General features: G+C 42.7%; 1 protein-coding gene across 5 annotated transcripts in view; it reads left to right on the top strand.

Moving 5' to 3' along the window:
• robo3 (roundabout, axon guidance receptor, homolog 3 (Drosophila)) overlaps positions 1-26,782 on the top strand; it is a 345,220-nt gene that overhangs the window by 195,159 nt on the left and 123,279 nt on the right. For all 5 annotated transcript variants that reach the window (XM_072238366.1, XM_072238370.1, XM_072238367.1 and 2 more), the window contains exon 9: positions 21,975-22,180. In XM_072238366.1, coding sequence (XP_072094467.1) covers positions 21,975-22,180 — 206 coding nt within the window. The remainder of the gene's footprint in view (positions 1-21,974; positions 22,181-26,782) is intronic.

Consider the following 26,782-nt stretch of genomic DNA (forward strand, 5'->3'; position numbering starts at 1 on the left):
TGGCTACCCTCCAATCCTCTAGCACCTCACCTGTCACTAAGGATGATTTAAATATTTTTGTTTGCGCCCCTGCAGTTTCTGCACTTGCCTCCCACAGGGTCTGAGGGAGCAACTTGTCAGGGCTTGGGGATTTATCCACCCTAATTTGTCTGAAGACAGCAAACACCTCCTCCTCTGTAATCTGTGTGGAGTCCATGACCTCACTGCTGCTTTGCCTCACTTCTAGAAACACTCTGGTCTGTCTCCTGAGTAAACAGAGATGCAGAAAATCCATTTAAGATTTCTCCCATTTCTTTCAGTTGCATGCATAGATTACCACTCTGATCTTCCAGAGGACCAATTTTGTCCCTTGCTATCCTTTTTCTCTTAATGTATCTGTAGAAACCTATAAGATTTTCCTTCACCTTGTCTGTTAGAGCAGCATCATGCCTTCTTTTAGCCTTTCTGATTTCCTTCAAAAGTGTTCTTTGCATTTCTTATACTCCTCAAGTACCTCAATTGTTCCTGCCTGCCTGTATCTGCTGTGCAGTTCCTTCTTTTTCATAACCAGGACCAAAATATCTCTCGAAAAACCAAGGTTCCCTAAACCTGTATCCTTGCCTTTTATTCTGACAGGAACATACAAACTCTGTACTCTCAAAATGTCACTCTTAGAGGCCTCCCAATTATAAAGTACACTTTTTCCAGAAAACAACCTGTCCCAGTCCACACTTGCTAGATCCTTTCTCATACTATCAAGATTGGCCTTGCTCTAATTTAGAACTTCAACCCAAGGACCAGACCTATCCTTCTCTATAGTTACTTTGAAATTAATGGCATTACGGTCATTAGGTGCAAAGTGTTCCCCTGCACAAACTTCTGTCACCTGCCCTGTGTCATTCCCTAGTAAGAGATCTCATATTGCACTCTCCCTAGTTGGGACTTATATGTTCTGACTAAAGAAGCTTTCCTGAACACATTCGACAAACTCTTTCCTATCCAGTCAATATGTGGAAAGTTAAAATCAACTACTATCACAATCTTACGCTTCTTGCAACAGTCTGCAATCCCTCTACAAATCTGCTCCTCTAAATCCCATGGACTGTTGGGTAGCCTGTCGTATAACCCAATTAATGTGGTTATACATTTCTTATCCCTCAGTTCCACCCATAAGGCCTCACGAGATGAAGCCGTCCAGTCTGTCCTGTTTGAGTACTGCCATGACATTTTCCTTGATTAGTAATATCATCAATCCCCTTTTAATACCCCCCACTCCATCACATCTAAAACAATGGAATCCCAGAACATTGAGACACCCCTCCTGCAACTGTCTCGCTAATGGCTACAATGTTAGAATTCCACATGCTGATCCATGCCCTAAGCTCATTCACCTTTCCTACAACATTCCTTGCATTGAGATATACACAGCTCAGAACATTAGTCCCACAATGTTTAACCTTCTGATTCCTGACTTTGTATGTAGGCTTAGCGGCACCTTTCTCCATATCCACTCCAATATCTGTTCTGATGCTCTGGTTCCCATCCTCCTGCAACACTAGCTTAAACACCACCACCCCACGTAACATTAGCAAACCTCGTAGGAAATTCATCCCCCTCCAGTGCAGGTGGAAACCGTCCCTTCGGTACAGGTCCCACCTTCCCTGGATGAGAGCTCAATGATCCAAAAGACTGAAGCCCTCCCTCCTGCACCATCTCCTTTGCCATGTGCTAAACTGTATGATCTTCCTTTTTCTGACCTCACTAGCATGTGGCATAGGTAGCAATCCTGAGGTCACATCTCTGGAGATCCCATCCTTTAACTTAGTACCTAACTCCCTGAACTCACTTTGCAAGACCTTGTCACCCGATCTACCCATGACATTGGCACCAAAGTGACCAGGACCTCTGGCTGCTCACCCTCCCACTGAAGAATGCTATGGACTCGATCTGAGATATACCTGACCCTAGCACCGAGACACAACAGATCATCTGGAAACCTTATTCTCATCCACAGGATCTCCTTTCTGTTTCCCTAACCAACGAACCCCCTATTACCAGAGCTTGTCTCTTCTCCCTACAATACCTTCTGGGCCAGACTCAGTGCCAGAGACCTAACTGCTGTGGCTTTCCTCTGCTAAGTTATCCCGTCCTACAACAAATGGTATCCAAAGCGGTTGAAGGTAACAGCCACAGGGGTATTCTGCATGGCCTGCCTTTCCCCTTTCTCTCCCCTGATGGTCACACCATTACCGAAGTCCTGCATGTTAGGTGTAACTACCTCCCTGTATGTCCTATCAATCCCACAGCCTCCCAAATGATCTGGAGTTCATCTAGTTCCAGCTACAACTCCTTAACACGGACTGTTAGAAGCTGCAGCTGGATGCGCTTCTGCAGTGTAGTCGTCAGTGACACTGGAGGTCACCCTATCTTCTCACATCACACAAGAGGAGTATTCCACAATCCTGCCTGGCGTCTTCTACTGTTCTAAGTGTGCAATAAGAAAGAAGAAAGAATAAATAACAAAAAAGATTGACCTACTGCCTCTGCCTCTCCTTGCCAAAACCTTGATGAGACAAAGGCTCAACTCCCCACTCTAACACTGACACAATCACTCAATGACCACTCCACTTAAACCTAACTTATTTTTATTGGACTTTGCCAAGTGCCTAATTATGCGCAATCCAATGTCTACTCAGGAACTGTGGCATGCATAATGTGCCGATTGCCCCCAATCACTCCTTTTGAACCCACTCTCCCGCTATGGAATCCAGTGTCTCCTTGGGAATTGTGGGTGCAAAACGTGCTGACTGACCCCGCTCGCTTCTTTTAAGCTCGCTCTCGCTCTACGCAGTTCAATGTCTACTTGGGAAATGTTGCATGCAAAATATGCCGACTGTGCCTGCTCGCTTCTTTTAAACTCTCTATCTCTGCAATCCAATTTATCCTCGGGAACTGCGACTCGCAAAATGTGTCGATGCCCCTGCTCGATTCTTTAAGCTCTTCCTCCCTCAATGCAATCCAATATCTCTTTGGGAACTGTGGCGCACAAAATGTGCCAACTGCCACCACTCACTTATTTTAAACTCTCTCCCGCGCAATTAAATCTCTACTTGGGAACTGAGGTGTGCAAAATATGCTGGCTGCTCGCTCGCTCTCTCCGCTACGTAATCCAGTGTGTCATTTAGAACTCTAGTACGCAAAATGCTTAAAACTGCCCCTGCTTGCTTCTTTTAAACTGTCCTGCTATGCAATCCAATGTTTCCTCGAGAAATGTGGTGCCCAGAATGTGCTGACTACCCCTGCTTGCTTCTTTTAGACCTCCTCTTCCTCTATGCAATCCAATGTGTCCTCGGGAACTGTGCTGCGCAAAATGTGCCGACTACCCCACTCCCTTCTTTTAAACCCTTCTGCTATGCAATCAAATGTCTACTCAGGAAAATGTGCCAACCCCACTCGCGTTTATTAAAGTTTCTCTCGTTTACGCAAGCCAGTGTCTCCTGGGGAACTGTGGTGTGCATAATGTGCTGACTGATCTGCTCGCTTGTTTTAAACTCTCTCTAAGTAATGCAAGTCTCCCCGGAACTGTGCTGTGCAAAATTTGCCGGCTGCCCCCACTCGCTTCTTTTAAACTCACTCTCCTGCTTCGCAATCCAAAGACTTCTTGGGAACTGTGGCGAACAAAATGTGCCAATTGCTCCCGCTCTCTGCTTTTAAACTCCCACTCCCTCTGCGCAATCCAATGTTAATCGGGAAATATTGCACGCAATACGTGCCAAATGCACCCGCTTGCTTCTTTAAAAATCTCTCCCTCTACACAAGCTAGTGTCTCCTCAGGAACTGTGGCACACAAAATGTGCCGATTCATCTCTCACGTTTACTTTAAGTGCTCCTTCCCTCTACGCAGTCCGATTTTCCCCTCAGAAGCCGTGGCGCGCAAAATGTGCTGACTGACCCTGCTCACTTCTTATAAACTCACTCTCCCTCTACAAAATCCAATGTCTCCTTGGGAACTATGGTGCAGAAAATATGCCGATTGCCCCCGTTTGCTTCTTTTAACTCAGTCTCACTATGCAATCCAATATCTCCTTGGGAAATGTGGCATGCAAAATGTGCCAACTGCCACTGCTCGCTTCTTTTAAAGTCCCTCTCCTTTTACGCAATCTCATGTCTACTTGGGAACTGTAGCGTGCAAAGGGTGCCAACTACCTCCACTTGCTTCATTTAAACTCTCCTGCCACACAATCCAATGTCTGCGTGAGATCTGTGGCACTCAAAATGTGCTGTCTGCCAGTGCTTGCTTCTTTTAAACCCACTATTCCTCTATGCAATCCAATGTCAAGTTGGGAATTGTGGCACGCAAAATGAGCCGGCTACCCTGGCTCTTTTGAAATCTCTCTCCCTCTACACAAGCTAGTGTCTGCTTAGGAACTGGGTCATGCAAAATGTGCCGATTACCCTCAGTCGTTTGCATTAAATGCTCCTTCCCTCTATGAAAGCAAAGCTCTCCTTGGGAACAGTTCACACAAAAAGTACCGACTGTCCCTGCTCGCTTCTTTTAAACTCTGTCTGCCTCTACACAATCCAACATCTACTCATGAACTGCAGCGTGCATTCTGACTGACTGACCCCGCTGACTTGTAAACTCACTCTCCCTCTACACAATCAAATGCCTCCTGAGCAGCGGTGGCGCGCAAACTGTGCCGACTGCACCCGCCCGCTTTTTTTAAAGCTTTTTCTTCGTTTACGCGAGCCAAAATGTGTCCCCAGGAACTGTGGCGCTGAAAGTATGCTAACTACCCCTGCTTGCTTCTTTTAAATTCTCTCTCCCGCTTTGCAATCCAATGTGTCCTCTTGAAATGTGGCACGTAAAATGTGTCAACTGCTGCATTCACTTCTTTTAAACTCTCCCTCCCTCTACACAATCCAATGTGGTGCGCAAATGTGCCGACTGTCTCCGCTCTACGCAATCCAATGTCTCCTCAGAAACTGTGGCGCGCAAAATTTGCCGACCGCCCCCACTCACTTCATTTAAAATGTCTCTCTCTCTACACAATCGAATGTCTACTCGGGCATTGTAGCATGCAACATAAGCTGACTGTCCCTGGTTGCTTCTTTTTAAAAACTCTTCCTCTATGCAAGCCAATGTCTGCTCAAACGGTGGCTCACAAAATGTGCTCGACTGCAACAGCTCTCTTCTTTTAAGCTGTCTCTCCATCTATGCGATATAATGTCTCCTTGAGAACTGTGGCGCACAAAATGTGCTGACTGACCCCCCCCCCCCCGCTAATTTTAAACTCTCTCTCCATCTATGCAATCCAATGTCGCCTCAGGAACTGTGGTGCGCAAAGTGTGCTGACTGCTCTGTATGCAAATTTTAAATTCACTCTCCCTCTACACATGAGCAATGTCTCCTCAGGAACTGTGGTGGGCAAAATGTACCAACTGCCCTCACTTGATTTTTTTTTTATCTCTCTCTCAGCCTATGCAAGCCAGTGTCTCCTCAGGAAATGCAGTGCACAAAATGTGCCAACTGCCCCCACTTGCTTTCTTTAAACTTCCTTTACGCAATCCATTGTCTCCTCAGGAACTGTGGCGCGCAAAATGTACCGACTGTCCCCATACACTAATTTTAAACTCTCCCTCCCTCTACGCAACCCAATGCCTCCTCGGGAACTGTGGCGTGCAAAATATGCTGACTGCACCCACTTGCTTTTTTTAAACTTCCCCTCCCTTAACGCAACCTATTGTCCCCTCGGGAACTGTGGCGGTCAAAAATTGCTGACTTCATTTAAACTGTCTCTCTCACTACAGTATCTCCTCAAAAACAACGCGCAAAATGTGCCAATTTCCCAGACTCATTTCCTTTAAACTCTCCATCCCTCTCCAGAATCCAATTTCCTCGGGAACAGTGGTGCACAAAATGTGCCGGTTGCCCCCGCTCACAACATTTAAACTCTCTCTCTGCTTCTGTGCAATCAGTTGTCTACTCCTGAATTGTGGTGCGCAAAATGTGCCAACTGCCCCCACTCACTTTTTACTGTCTCTCCCTCTATGCAACCCAATGTCTCCTTGGGAAATTTGTTGCGCAAAATGTGCCGATGCCGCCACTCTTTTCCTTTAAGCTCTCTCTCCCACTATGCAATCCAATGTCTATTCATGACCTGTTGCATGCAAGATGTGCCGATTACCCCCGGTCACTTCTTATAAAATCTCCCTCTGTGCAATCCATTGTCTTCTTGGGACTGTGACAGGCAAAATGTGCTGATTGCCCCCCATATGTTAATTTAAAACTCTCTCTTCCCCCTGTGCAATCCAATTTCTGCTCAGGATCTGTGCCACGCAAAATGTGCTGACTGCGCAAAATGCGCTTCTTTTAAACTCACTCTACCTCTATGCAATGCAATGTTTCCTCTGCAACTGTGGCATGCAAAATATACTGACAGCTCCCAATCGCTTCTTTTAAGCTCTCTGTCCCACTACGCAATCCACTGTCTCTTCAGGAGCTGTGGTGTACAAAACATACTGACTGTCAACATACATTAATTTTAAGCCCTCTATGCAATGCAATGTCTTCTTGGGAACTGTGGCGCGCAAAATCTGCCTACTACATCCGCTTGCTTTTTTTAAAATTTTCTCTCCGCTTACGGAAGCCAATGTTTCCTTGAGACTGTGGTGTGCAAAATGTGCTGACTGCATCCGCTCGCTTCTTTTAAGCATGCTTTTACTGTCGCTCCCTCTACGCAATCCAATGCCTCTTCAGGAATTGTGGTGTGCAAAATGTATTACTGCCTTTAAACTCTCACTCCCCCTCTGCAGTCCAATATTCCCCTTTGGAACTGTGGCGCACAATGTGTGCTGACTGCGCCCCCCCCGCGTGCTTTCTTTAATCTCTCTTTCCCTCTATGCGTTCCAATGTGTACCCTGGAATTGTAGTGCGCAAAATTAGTTGATTGCCCCCGCTCGTTTCTTTCTAAACACCCTCTTGCTCTACGCATTCCAATATCTCCTCCAAAACTGTGGCACGCAAAATGTACCGACGGCCCTGTTTGTTTCTTTTAAGCACTCTGTGCCGCTCTACAATCCAGTGTCTCCTCGGGAACTGTGTGGCGCAAAATGTGCCGACTGCACCCGCTCGCTTTTTTTTAAACTTTTCTCCGTTTGTGCAGTCCGATGTCTCCTCAGGAACTGTGGCACGCATAATGTGCCAACTGCTCCCGCTCACTTCTTTTAAACTCTCTCTCCCTCTATGCAATGCAATGTCTCTTCCGGAACTGCAGTGCACAAAACGTGCCAACTGCTGATGCAATGCATTCTAATGTCGCCTCACGAATTGTGGTGCAAAAAAAGTGCCAACTACCCCTGTTTACTTCTGCTAAACGCTCTCCTGTGCAATCCAATGTCTCCTTGGGAACTGTGGCATGCAAAATGTTCCAACTGCCTCTCCCCGCCCCCCCCCCCACTCGCTTCTTTTGAACTGTCTCTCTCTCTACGCAGCCATGCCATCCCTGACCTCGGTCTGACAGAAGTAGTGTATCAGTACCTGGTTGTTCAACTGTTAACAGATGTCAAAGAATTTTGTGTTCAACAGGTTGTTAATCTGGTTTCAAACTAAGGTTCCAGTAAATGACAGGTAATTCCTTAACCCTTCCTAGCTCTCCAGGATGCCCTCTTTAATCTTATTACCTGATTGGTTGCTCAAATAGTCCAGGCCGTATTTATGGGTAGAGCCAATCCAATTTCTTTTTATTATCTCTAAAATAAAAATAATCAAAAATAAAAATAGCCATAATAAAAAATACAATAGAATAAAAAGTGCAACACACACAAAATGCTGGAGGAACTCAGCAAGTTTGGCATTATCTATGGAAGGGAGCAAACAGCTGATGTCTCAGACCAAGACCCTTTATCAGGAGTGGAAAGGAAGGGGGAAACTCTTTACATTATTAGTGCCATTTGCTCAATATATTCAGTGGTGTTAACACCTTTATTTTGTATGTAGTGCCATTGCCACTCCAGTGGCTCCCTTGGTGATACACCCTTCTGTGGTTTGATGGGCTTCCCTGCTGTACTCAGCCATCCATGTCCTGTAGCAGAAGGTCCAAGACTATGATCCTTCCCTGTTATTTCTGGGCAGCGTCAAGTCAATTGGCTTGGAACATGGAAGGCTCACTCTCCATCAGAGCTTTAGAACAACTCATGGCAATTAGATTCCTTACAGGATAGGAATAACTTTGCAGAAAGTCTCTGGAAAGGAGCAACAAGCAAAATGCTGGAAAAATTCAGCAGGTTTCATCGCTTCTTCTCAGGTACCGGAAAGAAATGGTGATATTGATTTTCTCTGTCTGAATATCCACTGGTTTCTTCATAATCAGGAATTGCAATGTGTTTCCTGACAGCTCTGCTGCTCAGGTAGGCTGGACCACAACACTGGCAATTTCAGCATCAGAAGCTCTAATTGACATTGTCAAAAGACATTACAGCGCCACTTGAGATGTAACGGAGCAGCAAACTGGATGGACTGCTCAGAGGAATCACCTGGGTTCCTGCAACCCTCTTCTAAAAGCATGTCAGTCATGTGTCAGCCCGAGTGATCTGGGGCTAGTCCTCCTGGATCTGATGGGATACGGGAGCCCCTCTGGCATTCTGAATGATGAGCACAGCCTGTGATCGCTGACAGGATGACAGGTCTCCCCCGGATTACCTCTGTCCAGAGCCAGCCACTTGCATTGATTGATTTCCCCAGCACCCCCCACCCTCCCGGGCTGCAGACTATTGCTGGGAATTCCAATTGAGTGTGAGCTTTCATCTGGCCTGTCACTGCTTCCAAATCGATGGGGAATAATTAGTGCCATAAATGAATACAGGAAATGAAATGCGGGGAGATTGCCTCTGTACTGTGTTCTCTTTCTTTAATTTAGCCTCATCTGGTTTGCATGATCTTGGAAGCAGGATTACTGGCACATGCCTATATTATTGCCTGCATAATAGTAGTTTCAGGACATTCCGATTATGTTCTGTATAAATACAGTCATTCCTTTATAATTAGCCTAAGTTAAATTCTTTACACCAACCCCTAGATATCCTGTTTGAGCCGGTCCAAGTGGAATGTGTATCAGCCCTTCAGGAGGCATCTAGGAATGAACAGTATGATGTATATGTGGATTCTTAATCTTTCTGCATCTGGTGTTTGTAATATACTAAATCTGTAATAGACACAGAGATATGCTAAAACTTGCAGATATCCTTTATTCAATTCTTTTTGACCACACTGTGCATTGAACACGCATTATAGATCTATAAGCACAAAGCTACTTTCTTCTTTTTGAAGTAAATAATTGATTCAAATTCACAGATTTGATCTAATTACAGGTTTTATGAATCTCTTTGATCTTCTCAAAGAAGCTCATGTGTAACCCAATTCAGTGGAAGCTTGTGATGTTCTTTTCACTGGATCAACTTTTAGAAATCACCTCATGGTCACATGACTCTTGAGTATTTTCTTGTCTGACCCTTGTGGGTGTTATCCACTTCTGTGCACAATTCTCCAAATTCTGCATTCTACTTTGACATGCCATGTTTGAACATTATTTTTGCTGGCTGGTGTTAGCAGGCAAACTATATTGCTTTGCTTAAATTGTGATTATAATTTTCTCTGCATCTTAATTGCTTCTCTTCCATCTAAAATTGATTGTAGTTAGCTAAATCATACTGTAGTCCTTTGGTGTACTTAACAGATCTATAACCCATAATGAAATGTGACATCAAACTGAAATTTGCTAATTGACGTATGCTTGTTAAATTTGAGTTACCCTATGATATCACTTCCATACTACTTTGACAATTCTTGCTGATCTATTTGCTACATCTTTGATTGACATGGGTAAATAAGTATGTGCTTACACCGTTTTGCTTTATAAATTGCCAAGATAGAAATAAGCAAAATGCAGGGCCATTTTCTTAGACTAACTCTTTTGGTAAGCCACGATGTGAGAAAAGGGATCTCAAAAGTTCATTAAGATGCTCTTCTGTAGTATAGAACCCCACTTGGTTCACCTCGACACATTCTAAGTGACTGCCCACTAGCACAGACTTGTCGATTACCTTCGCACCATAGTCAATGTGCTCTCTGAAAAGGCGTCACCACCATTTCCAATAGGAATATGAAAAAAAAGCAGAACTGCAGATGCTGGAAATCTGAAATAAAAACAGAAACTGCTAAAAAAATACTCAGCAGGTCAGACATCACCCATGCAAAGGGAAATGTTTCAGGTCCGAGGCCCTTTGTAGAACATTATCTCTGTTTCTCTTTCCACTGATGCTGACTGACCTGCTGAGTGTTTCCAATGAAAGTGCCTTTGATGCTTGACTTTCTAATGTTGGCAGTAGACATATCTAGTAACATTTCAGCTGTTTATTTAATAAATAGCACTTACGGCTATTGTCTTCAGGTTTCAGGTGACTTTATTATCAGTATGAATCCCTTCCAGAAACTACCGTCTCAACACACCTAATGTGACAATCTCGTCCCATCAGCATTTTATAATATCAGATACCGTATATCTTCATCTAGACATATACCTGATAACATTTGACTTTGTACAGTTGGAGAACAATTCTTTTGTTTCTTTTATGTTGCCTTCTTCATCTTGATTGCATAGACAATCATATGGGCAATCTTCGGAGTGGTCACTTTATGAGGTACACCTGTACACTTGCTCAATAAGGCAGATATCTCATCAGCCAATCATGTGCACCAACTCAATGCATAAAAACATGTAGACGTGGTCCAGGGGTTCAGTTGTTGCTCAGAGCAAACATCACGATGGGGGAGTAATGTGATCTAAGTGACTTTGACCATGGAATGATTGTTGGTGCCAGACGGGGTGGTTTGAGTATTTCAGTAACTGCTGATTTCCTGTGATTTTCGTGCACAGCAGTCTCTAGAGTTTACGGAGAATGATGCAAAAAACAAAAAAGAAACATCCAGTGAGCGGCAGTTCTGTGGGCAAAAGTGCCTTGTTAATGAGAGAGGTCAGAGGAGAATGGCTAGACTGATTCAAGCTGACAGGAAAGTGACAGTAACTGAAATAACCATGTGTTAAAACAGTGGTATGCAGAAGAGCATCTCTAAAAGCACAACATGCTGAACCTCGAAGTGGATAGGCTACAGCAGCCGAAGACCAGGGACATAAGTTCAGTGGCCACTTTATTAGGTGCTAGTATACCTCGGAGCATTTCATTAAAAAAATTCTTCGGTGATAAAGAAATATTTTTTTGCTGCTACTTAGCTGGGTGTCTAACTTTTCACATGGATAAAGCAGTTGACCAGGCAGGGTGGGCAATATCTGTGATAACATTTTGGGGGATATATTCAGTTTTTATTTTGGATTTTTAGCATCTGCATTTTAGTATTATTTTCATTTATGAGGAGTTATCCTTGTCAGGAAGAAGAGAAGTGGATGAGGTACTTTATTTTACAGAATTAACCTCACTTTTACTCTGACCTTTATAACATGAAATCAATAGATCATATCATCTGTATGCAAGCTTGGGTTGCCATGACAACTTGGGCATTTAAGGGTAGCTGAGTCTGAGAATCCTCCAATGAGCTTGAACTACCTGTGTGTAAACTCTCTCTGTCAAACTGCATGGCTTTATTTCAACAGCAAAACAAACCACAATAGCAACATAGTTGAGGAGGTGCTGGTGAAAGAATGGTCACATCTCAAATTCAAGGAACTAGATTTCTCCCTGTCATGGCAGCTGGACTGGTGAGTGCCATTTGCCATAGGACACTGCCTGTCTTGTGTTCATCCTTTTGTCATGGTCATAAATGCATCAACTTTTAAATTGCATTTATAGCTTATTCTGGCATGTGGGCATTCCTCATAAGGACAGAATTTATTACCCAGAGAAGGCAATATGGTCACTTCAGCCCACTTCACCATTCAGGGCTGAACTGAATTTGATCTCACCTCCATTTTCCTACCTAATCCTACCTTCTGGATTCCCCTGCCATCCAAAATTGAACTGTCCTGATCAATCTCCACAGCTCTACATGGAAGAGAATTCCAAAGATTCACAACTCTCTGAGACAAGAAATTCTTCCTTACCTTCCTTTTCTAGAGACCATGTCTAGCTGTTCTCAGGAGGAGGAATGTCCACTCAGCATCTATCCTGCCAACTTTCCTCTGAATTATCCATATTTCTAGAAGATCACTTCTCACTCTTCTAATCTCCAATGAGATTGTTCCATTCTTCTCAATTCCTCTTTATGAATCAACTCACCTTTGTCCAACTTGAGGGTGAACAACTTGGATTTGGGAGGCATTGTTGAACAAGTTCTTGTGGGTTATGGCAGGCAGTATATCTTGTATCATGTATCCTTACGTTGTTGATATTAGCAATATATTTCCTGTCTCTAATTCTTAGTTTCTAAGGCTTTCAGGCCTGCCAGTGTGTTCCCTTCTTTAGGCCCTTGTCCTCTAACATTCAGAGTACGACTCTTCTCCTACTCACAAATTCTAGGTAGTCAGATTCTCAACTTCCTTTTAGAAGCTTAAAATAATGTGCTAACAAATCTAGTATGCATATGGAAGGAGTTGCACTTCCTGTGACATTAGAGGACATGGAACAAAATTCACATGCTGAAAGACGTTGGTAGTTCCCTCAGTCCAGTGTATCTGTTCTGAAATCTACTCTTCAAGTGTAATGCTCAAAGTATCACTTGTCCTACTCAGGGTGTCTTTGAGGTCATTGAGTACACATCAGTGAACATTTATTGTTCAGAGACTTAGGGATTTACTTTGTCATTGAGTACAGGAGGTGGGAGTTATGTTGCAGCTATACAGTATAAGACATTGATAAGACTGCACTTGAAGTATGTGCGCAACCTTGGTCAGCCTGTTATGGGAAAGATGGCATGAAGAAGATTGCAGGGTGAGCTGATAGACATACACTATGTATGATCATGAGAGGCATAAGAAATGTGAAAGCACATAGTCCTTTGTTCCCAGGGCAGGGGGTGCGAAAAACCTCGAGATCACAGGTTTAAGATCAGAGGTGAAGGATTTGAGAAGGACATCAGGGGCAGCTTCTTCACACACAGCGCGGCGAGCATTTGGAATGAGCTGCCAGAAACAATGGTTGAGGTAAGCCATTAACAGCATTTAAAAGGCATCAAGATAAGTACATGGATAGAAGAGGTTTAGAGGGCTATGGACCCAACATGGACAGGCAAGACCAGCTTGCTGGGCAAAACAGTTGGAATGGATGAACTGGGTCAAAGGACCTGTTTCCATGCTGTATCATTATGACACTAACATTTCCCCTTACTGTGCACAGTCCACTCACACAAAGCAATAATTAAGCATATCATTGTTTAGTAATAATGCATCTTTCAGAAAGCCTATTTATCAAGTATAGTGGCATGAAATGGAGCTGTTGCAACGGACTATTAAGGGTCAGGGTAATCTTGTTATTTCTTGACTACCCTGCAGTTTAATTTCTGGTTGTTTGCAGTTTCACTGGACTGAAATTTATTTAACAATTACTCCATCTCATTTCTCACAGTGTTACTGCTCATTGCTGCATAATCAATTTCCATTGATTGCAACAAAATCTCTTCCAGAAGCATCCCAATATAGGGTCTTTCTGGACATTGGGCTCTTTCAGTTTTCAAACAAAACAGGGGCTTGAATTTTTTTTTTTCAGGTAATCCCCATCAAGTAGCACACACAGTTTCAATTTTCGTTGACATTTTGTCTTTGTCCTGGGGCTTCTGAGTAATGTAGATCCTTGTGGTGCTCACTTGTAAGGTAATGGGCTTCTGTTGGAGGTCTTCAATTGAAACGTTCCCTGTAAAAAGGGAGGAATAGGATCAGTACCTGACTGTAGGTGTCCCCCAATGCCTCAAAAGATGATAAATTGGATGCTTGGTCACTGAAAGGCCAGGACTTACATTGTGACAAATGTGAACAATGCCAGCTTTCTGAAGAAGCATAAAACAGTATAAAATACAACTTACAGTTTATACTTGTAGGACTTGAGGTAGAGACATGGAGTCGTATAGCACAGAAACAGGCCCTTTTGCAAAAGAGTTTACTCCAGTCATCAAGGTACCCATTCACAGTATATCTACATTAATCTCCGCCCAGTGCAAATTTCACCGAGACAGACAGAACACTGATCTCTGGCACTGTGAGGAACTGGCTCAACATGCTGCATCACTATTTCATTGGACCCCAGGTGTTTCAAAGTCCCTTTGAACCCCGGCCATTGTTGCAGCATAAGACATTCAGCAAGCCAGTGCGCTGGCATGGAGCACAGAGTTAGGCAGGTTAAGAGGGCTGCAGGTTAAAGATAAAGACAAAATGCTTGTGCGGGGTAATACAGTGAGTGAGGGATGACCACGGTCTATCAGGAAGGAATAGTGCACACAAAGTACTCCCTATTAGCGTCAGAACTGGGAAAAGTGCTTAAAAGACAATATTGATTTTTTTTTCTTGTTTGAATGCAAACAGCATTCGCGATGAGCACTGAATTTATAGCACAAGTCAAAATAAGTAAGTGAAACTAAATGGCCACTACAGAGCTGTGGTTACGAGGTAAACTACACTGGGAATTAGATATTCCTGGAAACTTGCCTTTTAAAAGAGGTATGCAGAATATGAAAGGAGGCTGAGTTGTCCTGATATTCAAGAGTGGGATAAAGGCAGCAGAGAGCAAGAATTTCAGCTCACAAAATCAGATCAAATTCGTTTGGATGGAGCTGTGAAACAGCAATGGGAGAAAATATTGAGGGAAGCCTTAACTAATACAGGCAAGCTTCAAGGAAGCATCAATCGTACCAGTGGCCAAGAAGAATGTTGTAACTTGCTGAAATGACTATCGTCCAGTAGCAGTTACATCAACCATGTTGAAGTGCTTTGAGTGATAGGTCATGAAGCATATCAACTCCTGCCTGAGGAGTGACTTGGGTTGGCTCCAATTTGCCTACCTTCACAACATGTCAACAGTAGATGCTATTTCATTGGCTCTTCACTCAGCTCTGAAACACCTGAGCAATGAAGATGCGTTCATCAGGATGCTCTTCGATGACCACAGCTCTGCATTCAATACTATCATCCCCTCAAAACACATCACTAAGCTCCAAGGCCTGGGCCTTGGTACCTCTCAGTGCAACTGGATCCTTGATTTCCTCACTGGCAGATCACAGTTAGTATGGATGAGCAACATCTCCACACTCAACATCAGCACAGGTGTACTGTGGAGCTGTGTGCTTAGCCCCCTGCTCTACTGACTTTATACGTATGACTGTGTGGCTAAAAACGGCTCCAATGCCATATTTAAGTTTGCTCATGATTATGGAGCTGGGAGGGGATAAGCGGAAGAAGAAGGAATCTAACAGGAGAGAACGGTGGACCACAGAACAAATGATAGGAGGTGGGAAGCCAGAGGAAGATGATGGGCAGGTCTTGAGGATGGGGAGGAGAAAAGATTTAAGCTTGTTGACTGTGGTGAGCAGAATCAAAGGTGGAGGTGAATTGGAATATAGGAGGGAGACTGAAAATCTTGTTGAATGGTGCCACAACAACAACCTCTCACTCAACATAAGCAAAACCAAAGAGATGAGTATTGTCTCCAGAAGAAGGAAACTGGAAGACTTGAGCTAGTCCTCACTGGAGCAATGGAGGTGGAGAGAGTCAGAAACTTTAAATTCCTTGCCATCAAATTTCAGAGGATCTGTCCTGGGACCAGCACACAAGTACTGTCACAAAGAAGACATGACATTGTCTCCACTTTCTTAGAAGTTTGTGTGGATCTGGCATGTCATCTAAAACTTTGACAAACTTCTATAGATGCACAGTGGAGAGTATCCTGTTTGGTTGCATCATGCTCTGATATGGAAACACCAATGCCCAGGAATGGAAAAAAAAAACTACAAAAAGTGGTGGATACATCCTAGACCATCACAGGAAAAGCCCTCCCCACCACTGAGTATATAAAGTGCTGCCACAAGAAAGCAGCATCCATCATCATGGACCCACACCACCCAGGTCATGCTCTCTTCTCGCTGTTGCCATCAGGAAGGAGGTACAGGAGCCTAAAGGCCCATACCACCAGGTTCAGGAACAGTTAATACCTTACAACCACAAGGCTCCTAAACCAGCATGGATAACTTCAATAACCATGACTCTGAATTGATTCTATGACCTACAGACTCACTACAAAGGACTCTTCAACTCATGGTCTCAGTATTATTTTTATTTGTGGAGATTGTCTTATATCGTACTTTGGTTGTTTGTCAGTCTTTGTCTGTTTATGTATAGATTTTTGGAAAAATTCTATTGTACTTTGTTTCCTGTAAATGCCTGCAAGAAAATGAATCTCAAGATAATTTATGGATATATATATATATAAAAACTTTAATAGTTATAATGTGGGACTGAGTATAAATCGGAATATTAGAGTTCTGTGTAATAAGGGAAATACAGTAATCGGGGTTGGGGGGGGTTTAATCTTCACATAAACTGAGAAAACTAAATTAGTAGTAATAGTGAAAAGGGTCAATTTATGGAGTAGTTTCTCAGATCAGTGTCAAGGGAACAGGCTGTGTTAGACCTGGTGTTGTGTAATGAGAAAGGTTTAATTGATGATCTGGTAGTTAAAGGGTCTTTAGGGAGTAGTATTCATAATATGAATAAATCTTATATAAAAATTGAAAGTGATTTACTTCAGTCATAATGCAGACTACTAAGATATGAAATGTGATTTAGCAGTGGTAGATCAGGAAATTGCATTGGGATGTATGACAGTAAACAAATAATGGCTTTTTTTAAGGACATTAATGCAGTTTACAAAAAAAAAGTATCCCCTTAAGGAAAAGCCACCAAAAAAAAAGCTGTGGTCCAGCCACAGCTGCACAGAAAAGATACGGATATTATTAGATCAAATGAAAATAATTGGGGTGTAGCAATTAGCATACAGCACCAGGGACCTGGGTTCAATTCCGCCACCGTCTCTAAATAGTTTGTACGTTCTCCCAGTGATCATGTGGGCTCCCTTTAAGTGCTCCAGTTTCCTCCCACATCCCAAAGGTGTATGGGTTGGTAAGTTAATTGATCACAATTGGGCAGCACAAACTCGATAGGCCGGAAGGTCTGTAAATAAAATTAAAATATAAAAAAGCTTATAACTTTGACCCCCCCCCCCAAAATAAAGCTGAAGACTGGAAAATATCTAGAATTTAGCATAGGAGGACCAAGGCATTATTAAGGAAAGAGAAAGTGGAATATGAAGGTAAGTAGGTTGGTAAGAAAAATGAGAATTGACTGTATGAGCTTTTCTAGATTTATGAAAAGGAAAAAAAAAGTTAATATGTTAAGTTATGGAAGCCATTGCACTGTTACTGTTTCCTGCCTCAGCACTTCAGGAACAGTACAACAGTTATACCCCAAGAACGTATTGGTAAGTTTAGTCTGGTTAAAGTCAAGGTATCAAACCCTGGTCTTTGCCCAGTGGAGACAAGCCTGCAACAAAGGTATTGCCCTCACATGTAAGGTCCTCAGCTTCTTAAGTTGGGCTGCAAAGCAGGTAGTGCCAGGTAAAAGGATGGAGCTGTAATCCAGGCTTCACATCATTCATTTTTCTACTGATCACCACTCTCCAAAGAAACTGTGACAACCACACACATATTCACCCATCTCTCATGCCCAATGGGACCACGCTTCTGCTTCTGTATTGGGGTATGAACCCATTTGCACTTGTTTTGAAGGTAAAATGAACAAAAACTGATTCACATATTTTTTATACATTGTGAGTGGTAATCCCATTTCTTGGGAAATTGGAATAGGCACTCTTAAAGCATTTCACCTTAACGGGGTTTATTTCCATGTCATATTTCACACACAATGACATCATTGCAGCACATATTACAGATCAGCCAATGACAGAAATTGGATACTAATGTTGCAAACTAAGATTTTCATAATTAATGCATATTGAAGCTCACCCCAAAACCAAGGGTACATGGTTTTAAAGGTGTCTCCTTTGCAATGTCACTTTATGTTTGAAAAATCCTTCCATGAAATTTTTATAGGATAAGTTGGTGCTGGTATCCACTGTGAAAACCATGGCTTCAGATATCTAGTTCACAGATTCCCTCAATCTGTTGCCCTGAATTTTTCTGATCTCTGGCCTTAGTGTTGAACTCAGCACCCATCTAGTGCACTGAAAATGTCTCAGTCCTATTTCCAGGCGAAGAATGTTTTATTTTACAGAGTCATGCAGGATAGGAACAGGCTCTTTGGTTCAACTGGTCCATGGCACCCAAGATCCCCACCTGTGTTTGTCCCATTTGGCCCATATCCCTCCAAACCCTTCCTATCCACGTACCTGCCCAAGCACCTTTTAATTGTTGTTAATACATCTGCCTCAACTATTCCCACTGGCAGCTTATTTCATGCACTGACCACACTTTGAGTGAAAAAAATTGCCCCTCAGGTTCCTTTTAAATCCCTCCCCTCTCATTTTCAATTTATTCCCTCTAGTTCTTGCTTCCCCAACCCTGGGAAAGATTATGCACTTTCATCCTCTCTATCCCCCCATGATTTTATAAATAAGATGACCCCTTAATCTCCTACGCTCCAATGAATGGAGTCCCAACTTGCTCAACCCCGCTCCATAACTCGAATGTGTTTTGTTATCTCTTCCTCTTCAGTGGAGTAGAATGGCAATGGTGCAAGTGTTCAAAGTGAATTATCTGTGGCTCAGTGGTAGAGTGGCTCAGAGCTCCAGTGATTCGGGTGCAATCCTAACCTTCAGTGCTGTCTGTGTAGAGTTTACACACTTGCTCTGTAATCCTGCAAGATTCCCCCTGACTGCTTCAGTTTCCTCCTAAAACCAAAGATGTGTGAATTGGTGGACTAGTTGTCCAGTGTAAATCAGCCCATGGGCGTAAGTGAATGGTAGTGTTTGGGGAAGTTGATGGGACAAAAGTGGGATTGTTATTGGATCAATATAAATGGGCGCTTGATGGTTAGCATAGACTTTGTGGACCAAAAAGCCTGATTGAATTCTGTATGACTCTATGATTCCAAATGAGCCCTGTCACTAAACGCTACCACGTTTTTCAGCTATTGCAGGATCACAGCTAAACCTGACACTGTCCTCAATATGTATTCAGACTCACAAGAATGTAGCTGACGTTTCAACCTCCGCAGTCCCAAAATTGTACCACACCATTCCCAAATCCATCCGGTGAATCAGAATAATTGTTCAGCATCACCAAACCTTATTGTACTGAAAGACCCATCAAGGATCTCAGTTAAAATAATCTAATAAGCAACAAATGGAGAATCCAATTAAATCTCAAATAAAATTACTTGTTCTGAAGCCTTGAATGGTCACTTTTTAATTAAAACTGGAAGAAAGACCTTGATTCATTTGGCACAAAGCTGTGATCCTGCAATAACTGAAAAATGTGGCAGTGTTTAGTGCGAGGGTTGGGAGGTGTGCTTGAATTGAAACACATGTTTGAGCCCTGAAGACGGCCTGGCTCCCTGTGGAAACAAGTTCACATACTATCAGGTCAGTCAATTAATGTTCACTGCTAATCTACTGTTTAGTTATTGTACGAGGGTCAGAGTATCTTGTTGTGTGGAAGGGATCAAGTTTCAGTACCTTCACCATGCGAATAAACCTCACCATGCGAATAAACCAGTCTATCTCTCTGTTCCTTAACCTGATGGTGAAATGGTGATCTGGGGAGGGAGTGGTCTGTCCGGTTCCCCTCAGTCTCATCAGACGCAGTCCCACTGCTGAACAGTTGCCTTGGGCTGACAAGTTGAATCTGCTGGCCACAGAGTCAGTTTGTTGCCCAATCTCCCCTTTTGTCGTGTGATGTACGGTTCATTTAGTTCTGTGGCTGCTCTGAGACCCAGCATTCTCTCAGTACTGCTTGTCTACATAATGCAGAACACTAGGACGGCTGCCTGGTTACACTCCATTTATCTTGGCAGTGAGATACATCTCCAGCCACCCCTCCCTCTCCAATCTGAATCCAACAAACCTGCTGAATAATCATCCTTCCTCCCACGGTGCAAACCTGAAAGCACATACCAGCAGGCTCAAGGACAGCTTCTACCCTGCTGTTATATTATAAGATGATTAAATAGTTCTCTAGTATAATAAATTAGATTCTTGACCTTATAATCTACCTCCTTATGATTTTTCACCTTATTGTTTGGCTTCCTCATCCTTACTAACTTCTTGCAATTACTGGGCTTGTTAATGACTCCATACCTTCCCTCTGTCCAGACTAAACCAGAGAATCAGCTTCTTTCTCCGAGACTGCACTGTAACCCCCAAGGTTCTTCCCCGAGTCCACCTTATTCCTTCCTCTGTCTGCCATCCCTGAATATATAGCATCAGTTGACACCTGTTGACAGTGAGCCCTAGTTCACTGCCTCCTCTCTTCGCCTCGTAGCTTTCTCTGAATTCTCGCACTGCTGATCCCACATCCAGTACTGCCACAGAACTCTCTCTACTGTATGTAAGTGTTCAGGGAAGTGAAACCATTGTATCCAGTCCCTGCCACTAACTCCATTCCTTACACACTGAGTCCACCCCTTCTCCCGGCAAACGTCTGAACAATGTGGACCTTGACCCTGAGGTGACATCGTAAAGGCTGCCTGTTTCGGCAATTACCTCAGCACAAACCACTCTTGCCTCAGCTTAGCAACTGCTGGAAGCCTCATCCACACATTAGTTCCTTCCCAGTATTCCTGTTCCTTTGCCTGTCCAGTCTCCTGTGGTTCCACTGCCTACATCCTAACTTGCAACGTCCTGTTCCCCCCTTGTCCAAGCTCATAGAGTTACAGAGCCATCCAGCCTCGTTCCCATCTCTATTAATCCCATTTTCCAGCACTTGGTCTGCAGCCTGCTGAGCCTTGGCAATTCAAATACTCATCCAGATGAGTCTTCACTGTGCCAGAGTCTCTGCCTCCTCCACTTTCTCAGCCAGTACCTTCCAGACTGCACACCAGATCCCCTCTAATCCTCTAAATCATCTGGCACCTATCCCCTTTCATTTTCAAATTCACATCCTACTTTCCAATTCCCTCTGTGGCCTCAGCCTTCCCTATTCCTGCAACCTTCCGCTGTAAGCTTTCCAAAGATTCTGCTTTTCTCCGAGTCCTGGTCATGCCCGAATCTCCTCCCTCCATGTTTGGCTGCTGTGCATTCAATTGTCAAGAGCCTAAGACTTTGCAGTCCCGCTAGTTTATCTGTACTGCTCTCATTCTTACTTTAAAATATTCTTTAAAGCACATCAGTGACTAAGCATCTGCTGTAGATTTTTTTTTATTTCGAGGTACAGCACAGTAACAGGCCCTTCGGGCTCAAACCTGCGCCACCCAGCTACACCCACATGACCAAATTAGTTACAAGCCTACACTGGATGTCTTTGGAAGCACCCGGAGGAAACCCGCGTGGACATGGGGAGAACGTGCAAACTCTTTACAGACAGCGGCAGGAATTGAACCTGGGTCGACGACTCTAATACCATTACACTAGCCGGTTCGCTACAGTGCTGCTGCAAAATGGGATCAATGTAGATGGGTACTTGCTGGTTAACGTGGTGAGCTGAAGGACCTGTTCCTATGCTGTATGACTGCATGGTTCTATGATTATAATGCTCTTGTAAAGCATCCAGGGAAGTTTTAAGCTATGGAAGGTGCTTCATAAATTTGGCTTCTTGTTGTAAATCAGCTCTTATATCTCATATGCATTGTTCTTTCAATTTTATTTTGCAGTATGATACATTTGCAGTCCATACAGCTCCTGTATAACACACTTTAGCCCTCTGTGTAATACAATGGACAGCAGTTTAGCCCTCTTTGTAATGTATTGCTTAGTTGGAATAATTCACCATTGCTCAATAGCACCATCTTTACAAAACCCCAGCACATCTTCACTGTCCACTTCTGTTTCAGTCTCCTCAGATCGAATTCCACCCATCATCCGCCAGGGCCCCGCTAACCAAACACTTGGCGTTGAATCTACGGCACAGCTCCCATGTCATGTGATCGGGAACCCCCTTCCCAGTGTGCACTGGCTCAAGGATGGACAGAGGATCCTGGGTAATGACCCTCGCATCAGCATGCTGGATAACGGGACGCTGCAGATTACCAATGTACAGGTAGGACCAGGTCATTGCCAGAACACAACATTGCATCAGCCCTTGAAGGGACAGGTTACTGTTCTGTCATTAATTCTGCTTGCTGGAAAACTTTTTTGTGAAACATTTTCGCTGTTTTGTACTTTGCATACTTGAATGCTCCACTGAAACAAAGAACTGCATAAAATAGAACATGATGGAAATATCCAGCAGGCTGGGTAGCATATGTGTGGAGAAAAAAGCTGTGAATGTTTCAGGTCATTGACTTTGTCAATAGCATATTTAGTTCCTCATACTAAAATTAGGAGATGGAAAATTATAGGCAAATTTTTCTGTAATTTAACAAACTTTAAATTCCAGTAAACACACATTTGTATGTCATTGTCAAGGAGATGCCAATCATTTAAAATGTTTTGACACCATTTCCCTTCCCCAGAATGCATTGTTGACGGTCCATCTGGGAAGAAAGCACTTAACCAGTGCAAGTGAATGATCTAAAACAGAAAAACTTGCATTTAAGTAGCACCTTTCTCTTTCCCAGAGATGGCCAATAATTGCTGGTTTTGCCAAAGCTTGCATCTGAACAATCGAATAAAAGCTATTCTTTTTTAATGTAGTTTTTTAAAATGTTTTTAAAATGTAGGGAGCACAGCATGGTGGACTTTTAATTATTCCAGGCAATGTTTTATCAAATGTTGGCCTGTTCTACCAGGTCTGTTGAATGACTTCATGGGAGATTGAATGACAAAAAAGGTGAGTGTCCAAGGCAAATGAGAAATAATAAGACAGGGTACCATGGGGGGGGCCCCCTAAATGGCAGCCTGATAGGCTGCTGGTTACCTAGTCATAGGAGGAGGCACTGATCCTGCAAGTTACTTCAAGATAGAAGTTTATATGAATACGAGAGACATAGAAAGAGTAGACAGCTAGTATCTTTTTTTTCCTAGGGTTGAAGTTTCTAATACCAGAGGACATTCATTTAAGGTGAAAAGAGGGAAAGTTGAAAGGAGCTATGGAGGGCAAGTTTTTTTTACACAGATAGTGGTGGATGCCTGGAATGTGTTGCCCAGTGTGCTGGTGGAGGCAAAAACAATAGAGGAGTTTAAGAGCCTCTTAGATAGGTACATGAATGTGCAGAAAATGGAGGGATATGGACACTGTGTGGGAAGAAGGTCTTAGTTTGCACTTTTATGTAGCCTGGAGTAAAATACACACACAGGACAACAAATACTTTCTCGGGTCTTAAATTCCTTTATCTATTTTAGATGTTGTATTGCAGAAAGAGGGTATCAAAATAAAAATGACAAAATAAGTTAAAAAAACAGTTCCAGCTATTACAGTCTCAGTTTAACTTCGGACTACACCCTTGTTACGTATGCAGTATGAAAGTAACTAAAACAAAAAAGTATAAAATATACAAAACCAATACCGTAGCGGCAATTCTAAAAAAACAATATCGACAACATTAGAATCCCACCAAACCTGTACCTTATACAGAACATCGAAAATATGAATAAATACATCTCATCTTAACTGAGAGATGTACTAACATTTGGCACGCATGGGTTTAACTTCCAAACACATAGGCTAGACCTTGAAATGAGTTCTCCTCACTCAGGCTACGTGAACAGAGATTAACGCATTCACATTACTCTGTTACATTCACATTTGGTCATGAAACAATAAAGAAGACAAATAAACTTCTACAATATATTGCTTGTAGTTGAATTACTAAAAAGACTACCCTAGTAGGCCAATTAAGGAATGTCACAATCAGGCTATCCAGCGCTGATCAATTTACTCGCGAGAATCTAAAGCATCCACATGTAAAACACGTCAAGTTACTGATATTCTAGATTTACAAACAAGTATAAACAAATTTACATGGATATTATCAAATATTATTCACCTTTCCTCACCAAACCTGGGAAAAGCATTGGAACGTCGTCCTTACTGGAATATGGCAACTTCGTTCTACTCCACCCATGCAAAATGACATCACTGTTTTCTCTTAAAGGCACAGGCAGCTATTTTAGCATTACCAAGGTGAATACATAAGTGCACTTTAATAATAAAAAATGATATTCAATGGTCACCTGGTTATATTTAAGTACTAGATCAATTAGTTTGGCACATCATCATAGACCAAAAGGCCTGTTCCTGTTCAATACTGATCCGTGTTCCATGTTCTATATTGAGCTTCTTGGGTGTAACTCAAGATTTATGACTTAAGATAGCTTATTGTCATTCTTTAGTGCACGAGTGTAAAGGAGAATGAAATTAATGTTACTCCAGGTCTGATGTAGCGTAGGAAAGCACAATAAGCATAAAAATCACACAAAAAACATAATAAATATGAAAGCAATCCCATAAAACATGATGTACAAGTAACTTATGTGCATAGACTGATTGTATATACATAAAGTGACAAGAGGTGATGTGTATGTGGTGGTGGGGTGGATCAATGGGTAGAAGTGTTGATCACCCTGATGGCTTGGGAGAAGGGACTGTTTTGAGTCTAGTGGTCCATACATGGATACTGCATAGCCTCTTCCTTGATAAGAGTGGGTCAAACAGTCCATAAGCAGGATAGGTGGGATCCTTCATGATATTGCTGGCCTATTCCTTGCACCTTTCTGTATTTATGTCCTTGATGGTGGATAGGCTGGTGCCAGTGATGGATTGGGCAGTTTTGAATGCCCATTGCAGAACCCTCCTGTCCACCAGAGTACAGTTTCCGTACCGTACAGTGATGCAATATGTTAGGATGCTTTCCACTGCATATCTGTAAAAGGTCCTGAGTATGGGTGTGCATAGTCCAGCTCTCTTCAGCCTCCTCAGAAAGAAGAGCCATTGGTGAGCTTTCTTGACTGTGTAAGATGTGCTCTGGACCCACGAGAGGTTTGCGAGATGTGGACTCCCAGGGGTTTGAAACTGCTCACAGTTTCCACTGCTGTGCTGCCAACATAAAAGAGGGGCGTGAGCAGTACGGGTTCTTCTGAAGTTGATAACCATCTCCTTTGTCTTGTTGACATTGAGGAAGAAGCTATTTGCTTGGCACCAGGGCTCAAGAGATCAAACACACAAGTGTTCAGAAGTCTTGAGAAGCAAAAAAATTCTCTGTTGGCTATAATCTGAAAAGTGACTCATTGGGATCACAGAAAAAAAAACCCCACAATTCAGATTCCTGCTCGTGTACTGCCCATCAAAATGATATATGGAACCATTGTTAATGTTCACAGACATCTGAATCCTAAGTGGCAATCAAATCTATGATCCATTATCACATCTTGAATGTTTACAAATCAAATGGAATCACTTATTTCCACATCTCTGAACCACTTTAATTATCAGCAATAATTACAGTTTAAAAGAGGGAACTTCATTCATTTAGTACCTTTCCTGTGCATCAAAGCTAATAAAATATTTATAAAGTTCAGTTGCTGTTGAAAGGTTGAAGTTGGAATACCAAGTACAATTCGGGTCCCTTTATTTTACTAGCACTAGAGACAGACCAACAAAGATTGACTCAAATTTAGATGAATAAAGAATGATCAGAAATACATAAGGTCTCTGGGGAGCATGTCAGGGTATATGTCAAGATGTTTTCATTACTGCGAGAATCCTGAACTTGGAAACATTGTAGTTACATGATTATGGAGCAGTTATTTAAAACAGAGGTATGTAGGAACATTGTCTTAAAGAAGGTAGTGAATCCCTGGATTTCTCCACACTGGAGAGCTGTAGAGGTTAAATCATTGGGGGTATTTAAAGAAAGGATGGATTTGTTTTTGAAAGATCAGGGAAATAAGGGTTATAGGGAATTGGTGAAGCAAGGCAATGAGGCCTGGGGCATATCAGTCATGGTTGTGCTGAATCATGGGACATGCATGAGGGGCCAAGTGGCCTACTCATACTCTTATGTTCTTTTATTCTTATTACATCTGTGGTTTAAGCATAGCAAGATTCCACAATATGCCGTGTATCAGACAACCAGGTGAAGTGTTGCAGCATTCTTTAAAGAGAAAAATGTCATGTCCTCAAGGTTTGCTTTCAATAGATGTATCGATTCACTTACCTCAGGAATAGATCAAGCCAGTTCATCTTTTCACCTGAAAGGCAGGGTTGTGGATTGTGTAGCGTTTCTCCAGGTGCCTCTGCACGTAGACAGAGTAAAACTATTTACTGTTGTTTCTGCCCTGTTTATAGCTGTCGGCTTTGTCAAACAGCTGTGAGTTAAAGTGTTCTTCCAACCTCTGAACTACCTCTGCAAATGAGATATTTGTGCCAAGTGATCACTTTTCTATTGACTTTATATGGGGCACTGACTTTTAAAACAGAGAAGGTCTACTCGGACTGAATAACCAAACACACACCCACCTAGTGATGGCATTGTGAAATGGCTAAAAAACATGTATGAGAGTGAAGCACAAACTTTCCATCCACCTTGAAAAAGAAAAGACTCTGCTAATTATTATAATATTACTAACAAAATAAAATCGGGCAGCATTTACAATAAAGAAGCTATTGATCTTTTGAGAGGCCTGTCCTCTTACTGATCTGTCTGTGGGGCAGTGCTTTCTTTTGAAGCCCTCTTTTGTGAGGTCTGTTTGTCTTTCAGCA

The sequence above is a fragment of the Mobula birostris genome, chromosome 20 (assembly GCF_030028105.1).
Source record: "Mobula birostris isolate sMobBir1 chromosome 20, sMobBir1.hap1, whole genome shotgun sequence".
NCBI lineage: Eukaryota > Metazoa > Chordata > Chondrichthyes > Myliobatiformes > Myliobatidae > Mobula > Mobula birostris.